This window comes from Columba livia, chromosome 14 (genome assembly GCF_036013475.1).
Source record: "Columba livia isolate bColLiv1 breed racing homer chromosome 14, bColLiv1.pat.W.v2, whole genome shotgun sequence".
In the NCBI taxonomy this organism is placed as follows: Eukaryota; Metazoa; Chordata; class Aves; order Columbiformes; family Columbidae; genus Columba; species Columba livia.
Window position 1 is genome coordinate 9,686,248 of NC_088615.1, and position 7,346 is coordinate 9,693,593.

General features: G+C 49.5%; 1 protein-coding gene across 1 annotated transcript; it reads left to right on the forward strand.

Annotated features, from left to right (window-relative positions):
- Positions 1-215: 215 nt before the first annotated feature.
- NEUROG1 (neurogenin 1) lies at positions 216-2,245 on the forward strand. The gene is made up of 2 exons (XM_065029949.1): positions 216-801; positions 1,042-2,245. Coding segments are annotated over exons 1-2 (543 nt in total). The 5' UTR covers positions 216-799; the 3' UTR covers positions 1,583-2,245.
- Positions 2,246-7,346: the final 5,101 nt, after the last annotated feature.

Consider the following 7,346-nt stretch of genomic DNA (forward strand, 5'->3'; position numbering starts at 1 on the left):
AAAGCCAAAGCACGTGTGGATATTCGCCTCTGAAATGCAGGAGGGAAAAGACCTGCTTTGAGTTATCATTTCAGAATACTTTCACTTCGACTACAACGTGTAGGAAAAACTGTAAGGTGCAAAGAAAAGCGGAAGAAATCCTCCGGCTGGGTCTCGCTGGGGGAAAAAAACCTCGGCTTATCTTCTTCAAGTCCGGACTAACCACTTTCTTCCAAAGCCCTGTTCGCAGCGGTTTAAACTCACACCGGAGACCCTTCGGCCGGAGCGGACCGGTGACCCCCCCTGCCCCTCTTTGTCCCTCCTCCGCCGCTCTCCGCACACGGGGGACAAAAGCGCTGCGGAGAGGGGGGGGCAGCGCGGCCCCCTCGGGACCCCCCTCACCCCCTCCTCCCCCGGGGGCGCGGCAGATGCGCGGCTGCCCGCGGTAATTGCGGGCACGCTCCGGAGGGCGCGGCGCACGGGGCCGACCTGCCGCCTCGGCGCGGCCCCGCGGGGCGGCCACGGGGCCATTGTCCCCCCGCCGCTATAAGTACGGGCGGCCGCGCCGTCGTGTGCCAAAGCCGCCGCTCACACGAGCGGATCGCAGCCCGCAGCACTTCAAAGACAAGAGCGGTCGCGTGTCCCCCCCGCCCCGCCTTTCCCTGCCGCTCGTTTGTTTTTTTTTTTTCTTCTGTTTTTTTTTTTCTCCTCTTCCCTCAGCGCTCAGTCCGCCCTGCCTCCCCCTGCAGCGGGAAGCGTTGCTTTTGCTTGTCTAGATTTTTATACCGTTATTGCTTAACTGCATCCCTGGGAGTTTTCCATGTGAGTACGGAGGCGCAGGCACCTGCGCGGCGCAGTGCCGCCGTGCCAAACACTCCCCCACCTCCACCCCACCCCCCTATAGTTTGGTGGTTTGGTTTTGTTTTCTTTTCTTTTTCCCTCCACCTCTTCCCCGGCCACTTCGCACCTTCCTCCCTCGCTCCCACCCCCTAACCCTCGCCACCCCTTCCCTGCCCCGCCCGGGCCGCGCAGTGACGGCGGCTCCGTCTTCTCTCCCCGCAGGATGCCCGCGGAGGCGGCCAGCAGCGGCGGCGGTGCGGATCCGCCCGGCGCTCCGCGGGAACGGCGGAGACGGCGCGGCCGTGCGCGGGCGCGTACCGAAGCGCTGCTGCACACGCTGAAACGCAGCCGGCGAGTGAAGGCCAACGATCGGGAGCGGAACCGCATGCACCACCTCAACGCCGCTCTAGACGAGCTCCGCAGCGTCCTGCCCACTTTCCCCGACGACACCAAGCTCACCAAGATCGAGACTCTGCGTTTCGCCTACAACTACATCTGGGCGCTCTCCGAGACCCTCCGCCTGGCCGAGCAGTGCCTCCCGCCACCCCAAACCTTCCGTGGGGCCGCTGCGCCCCCCAGCCCCGGCAGCGACGCCGGCTCCTGGTTGTCCAGCGCTTCCCCGTCCGCCCCCTCTTTCTGCGCCTCCGCCTCCGGCCCCAGCAGCCCCGCCACCTCCGAGGACTGCGCTTACGCGCCCGCCGACGACCTGCGCACCTTCCGCGGGCTGTCTGCCACCGCGCCCCCCGGCGCTCCCTGCCGCTAGGGCGCACCGCTCTGCGCCGCTACGCGCAGCGCGCCCGGCTCCCCCGCCCGAGGGCCGAGGGTGGCGGGGGGGACGATGTCGCCTCCCGTTGCCCCGCGCCCCCCAGTCCCCGACCCCCGCCTCACATCCCCTACGACAACGAAAACCGGGAAGAAAAGCGACAGATTTGCTGCCGCAGACGAGGTGAAAAGTCAATTTTACAATTTGTAGCTCTCCAGCGAAGAAAAACGAGCATGAAAATTTGGTTTGAACGCCCTGACAATGCCATGAAAAGGCTTAGGGGGCCGATGCGGCCCGGGGCGCAGCACGGGGCTCAGCGCGTCCCCCCTGCCCTGCGCCCGGGGCGGCTCAGCCCCTCACGGGGGGGGGGCCCAGCACCGGTCTCGATAGGACCTGGTGTCCGACGGACAAGGAGAGAGGCTCATGCATTATAGATGCTGACCCCCAGCGCGGCGGTCTTGCTTTAGAGCAGGGGTATTCAGCGACTGGGCTAGATAGGGGTTTAATTTATTCAAGATGTTCATTCATATGAAAATTGTATTTTTGTACATAAAGAGCTTTATTCTATTATTATGCCTCTTATCAAAGTGGGTTCATTTTTTTTTTTTTTTTAAAGAAATTGTACTTTGTCCTGTAAATAAAATTTTTAACTTTTCTACTGAATTTCAGCAGTGCTTCTGGAGTTTTGTTTCTTAAGCTCAGGGGTTTTGCTCCTCAGAAGGAGCCTGGGGTAGATGCAGAGCGTTTGCCCCAAGGCGACAGGCAGCACGGGCTAAGCCGTCATTTCTCACACCACGCTGCCTACAGACACGTGCGGCTACCTGCAAACATCAGCTGGCCCCTGACTCACAGAGAACGGATTAGAGAGCGGGCAGAGAGCAGGAGTGCAGCGGTGCAGGTAGCAGTGTTGGGGTTCAGGGCTGTCCTTGTCATGGGTAGGAAGAAGAGCTGGAAGGTGTTGGGGGATTTGGGGCAAGGACACGATGCTGGACAGGGGCCAGAGCTCATAGCTTTGCCTAAACCTGCAACACTGGGAGAATCTGGCTGGCATGAGCTGCCCCTTTTCCCCAAGTCATGTGGTGAGATGGAGGCTTTCACTGCTTGCTCCCACGCAGGGTGAGGGGAAAGGGTGGCCAGGGGTGCATTGCTTGGGCTTGGCAAAAGCCCTGGCACAGCTGTGGCCCTTGGCCAGAGATGGGGGTTGTTAAGAGTGGCCCTTGCCTTCAGGAAATCTGGTTCCACTATTGGGAACCCCCAGCTTTTCCTTTCTCCTGAATTTGTGTGCAATGGCATAACCCTCTGAGTCCCCAAATCCTACCTTGCTGAAGGGCTTCTGCTCTTCATGTCTTCATCCTCCCTCTCTTCCTCATTGGTCAACACTCCTGTATTTTGCTAGACACACAAACACCCTTAAAAGCAACAGTTTATCCTCTTTGTCCTGTTTTATGGGGGGGGGGGGAAATGAGGCAGCTCAGCCATACCCTTCCAGCTGTCTCCAAAACACAGGTGAATCAGAGCTGCATGGGCAGTTAACAGGGTGTTTGTGGGGAACGGAGGTGGATGCTTGGATATATGGTGTTGTACAAGCCCAAGTTAGTCAGCTCCTACACATCTCAGACAGGACAGCCCAGGGTTAGTGGAATGAATTGGTTTTCATTTTTTCTATGGAGACTGTGGTACCCCAATTTTACAGATGGGAAACTGAGTTCCCATCTGTAAAATTGGGGTACCACAGTCCCCTCACATCATCAATGCATTTAATTATTTCACTAAGCAGAGTTTTCAGAGTATTCAGGTGCTCAGGACTGATGTACAAGTCCAAGGAGACATTCAGTCTTCAGGACAAAATCATATACTGTCCAGGAAAAAAAGCAGAGGGCAAACATGGACAGCATTGGGCAAAGCACTGAGAAGCTGTTCATCACACAGGCAAAATCTCTGCCTGAAAGTCAGCCCTGCTATGTAATTAAGAAGGTGGAGATGTTATAAAAAATAAAACATGGGATAATATAGTTGCCACAAAAATTAGGAGAGGAGCTGAATTAAGTTTGCACAGACCTTGCAATGCCAGCATTTCCTCCTTTTCGAGTGCCTGAGTCTGCATTCTTTATATTTCTTTAACAGAGTTTTCATATGGTTGTCTATACACACACACACACATCCAGCTCTGTTTCTCAGTAAGTACAAATGCTGAAAAAGAAATGTTATTGTTTGGAAATCCTAATAGCAGCATAATGACTATATTAATTAAAGACACCATCAAGCAGTATAGTCCAGTTCTTTAATGATGTCCTGTTAAATAAAAGAGATTTGTGAAATCTAATTCTGGCAGTAACAGGTCTTGATCTGTGACGCAGTGAAGCTTTGCTTGCACCTGCCCTTGAAAGCCAGGAGGTTTTGTATGGAGTAGCCTCCAGGGGCTGAAATTTAGTACAGTCCGTGGAGACGGAAGGTCATCTAAAGTCACTGGGTCCCAAGACACTGGACTTCAATCTCAAAGGAAAAAAAAACTTCACAAAACTTCAAAATATCCTCAATTCTTTTGTGTTTTCTTAGCTGTGAGCAGAGATCTGTGGACATTATGCAGCATATAAAGACCATACATCTACCAGGACTCAGTGTATGATGTTAATGTTCCTAATGGGCAATGAAAGCTGCGAACTGCGTTGAGGATACAATTAGATTCATACATTAACATGAGTCAAAGAACAGTTTTTCCCCCGAGCGGTGATAGGTTCAGACATAGTTGAACAAATCTGCCGCTGGGACAGATGGAATGGCTATATTCAGAGGCTACGGCACCAACCTGCACTCCCGTTTACAACAACAGGGTTTGTATTTGTTTTTTTTGAAAAGAGTAGTTTGGTGAATTGGCAGAGAGCTGGAACAGGTTTCCCAGATTGCAAACAGGTGGCTTTTTTTAATTGCACTGAAATCATCTCCTTGCACAAGTAGGACAGGAAAACAAATAGGTGAATTAAATGCTAGGGCTGATGAAATCCTTGGAAAAATATTTGGAAATACCAGATAGTTACATGGTAGAAGATTTCCATAAACAGGCAGCAATCTCAGTCCCACCGAAACCAGTGGCAAGACCCTTACTGACTTCAGAAATAACTGAAATAGCATGAATTTGGATCTTGGCACCACGTTACATGTATGTATTTGCATTTTTTCATATGTCTGCTAATAGGTGTTGGTAATCCTTTATCTTTGCTGGATCCAAACAACCACCTCCAGGGCATGCAAGCATTAGGGACCCTCTACCAGGGGGTTCTGCAAGTCCTTAGGTCTCACTTAATTCCCTTTTAGCTAGGAAATTCTGAGATTTCCCCATAGACAGGGCATCCTTGCTAGCTGGGAAATGCGCTTCCAGCACAGACTTTCTCAAAACACAACTGAGATTATCCCACTTTCTCTCTGCTGAGATTTACAATCTGCTGCCATCTACAAGGTGCTCATGTGTTCCAGGAACAGGGCCCACAGCAGCCTGACAGCACTGGAAATGCTCTGTCCCAGCATTTTCCTACTGATTTGAAGCTCTAGCGAGCCTCTGTGAATTATCTATGCTCAAAAAGTAAGCAAATAGTCACAAATCCAAAATTCTCTACGGGCTTTAGATAACAAGTATTTTCTGTGATTTTGCTGCCATGTGGTGCCCTACTTACTGTCATCCCTGCCAGAGTGAGGCTCAAACAATGCTTGGGGTTTAGTTATTAACAAGGGCATCCTCAGAAGGATTTTCATTATTGGATGTCAATCTGTTGTAGATTTTGATTTTACTCTGTACATGGTGTGTAAAATACAGCCTGCACTACTACCTGTGAGCGCATGAAACTTAATACTATAATTATACATCTCTGGGGCTCAAATACTCCATTAAGACTGGTTTGTATAGTAGGTAGAGATTATCAGAACAGAAGCAGGTGAGAACTCATTTTCAGCTTTTTTATTGGTGGCATATGCCATTAAAAGAAATCATCTGGGGGAGCAGAGCTGCTAAGGACCAAGCAGATTTACAGACCATACTGCACATGAGCGCTGCAGAATAGAGATGCCAAAATGCTGCATAAAATACTTTCAGCTGCTACTTTGCTGAACTTTTACTTTTGTAGTCTTCAAGGACATTTTTGAAGCACTTGTTCATCTAGATTAACGAATTAACTGATTTATTAAAACCAGTTTTATAACCAGTAGCATGGTAATACTGCCCATTATGAACTAATCCCTTTTCTCTCTTCCTCCTCTACCAAAAGCCACAATGGTCAATATGAAAAAATATTGAAGATACCACAGATGTCATAGAGCCATGATGAAGTAACACATCCTTTTAAAAGGTCGGTGGGACCCAGTCCCACTATTAATCACCAGGGCAATGAGGAATATAAGGTCAAGCTGAGGATGTGAAATAGCTGTGGCCACTGGAAACAGGGTTTTCCTCCCCACCACCTCTCTACTGGGGTTTCTGTCCTCTCAGGAGAGATGGCAAAAGGTTCATGTGAGGCATTGCTGGTGCCAGACCAAGGCTCCACACACCAAGCAATGCTCCTCTGTTATCATTATTAATGATATTATTATCTTTTTGTTGTCAGTCTTCCAGTTTAAGATCCATTAGACAAGAGTGAATAGACTCTTCCCAATGGATAATGCTCTTCTCTGTTAGCGTGGAAATGGTGATTGTTATTCACAGGTCCCACTTTTGTCCCTCTTGGACTGTCTCTGCAGCAGCATCTGTTAGTACCTCCCATTTCACTGTTTGAAAATCTTAGGAAACTCTGATGGATTGAAAAAGAAAAATAAATATCAGATTAGAGAGGCTGGGACAGAGATGCCACCCTTCTCCATGCCATATGCACACCTTTGCAGATCCAAGAAATGGTTCTCACTCAGCTCCTACCCTGTTCATTTGACTCAGTGACCGTCAGTAGGACTTTGGCAACTGTTGATAGGATGGAACACACCGCATACTTCTACATAAAGTAAAAACTTGCTGAAGCGAGACTTTCAGAGAAGAGCTTAGTTTTTTTCTTTGAGCAATAGTGAATAAGGGTCCACTGACACGGTCTTGCATGCATTGTGCCAATGGAAGCGTTGTTATTGAGTTCAGAAAGTGAGTATTCTAGTGCTGTAACTGGAAAGAAAAAGATTAGTGTCTCACTGACATCCCTGCCCTGATCTCACACATTTGGTTTCACTATTCAGTCCCCTACTCCTTTGCTTTCCACCCAGGAGATTTGTTGTGCTTCAGGGAAAGACCAGCCTGTGTCTGTGCACAGCCCCTGTTCCACTCTTGCTTCATGCCCATGAGATGTACTTAATTACAAATTGCAGCATGTGAGGGGACTGATGCCTCTATTTCCCAAACAGGGATTTGGCAGAGTCCTCAGGACTTCACTGTCTCTTTCTTGGATTATTACATTCTGCACATTCCAGGATTTTTTCTTTTAACCTGAAGATTTCACAGAATTGCCTTCTAGGAAAGCATTTAAAGCTGTCTAATGGGAGTCCAAGGAGATTACGGACCATAATGGTTTGTTGCACAAATAATGGATTAAGTTCCATCTGTAGGAGTTAATTTGACTTTTTTCTACAAACAAACAACTTGTTCTGCTCCTCTCTGTATGGCAGATGTCAGTAATCTTCATAAAATCATACCCAAGGGTACCTCCAGCAGGACTGCCTACAGCAGCAAACCTGGCAGATCATCATGTTTGTCCAACTTGCAGGTTTCCGTTGAGATTAGAAGCCTGAAGAAACACAACAT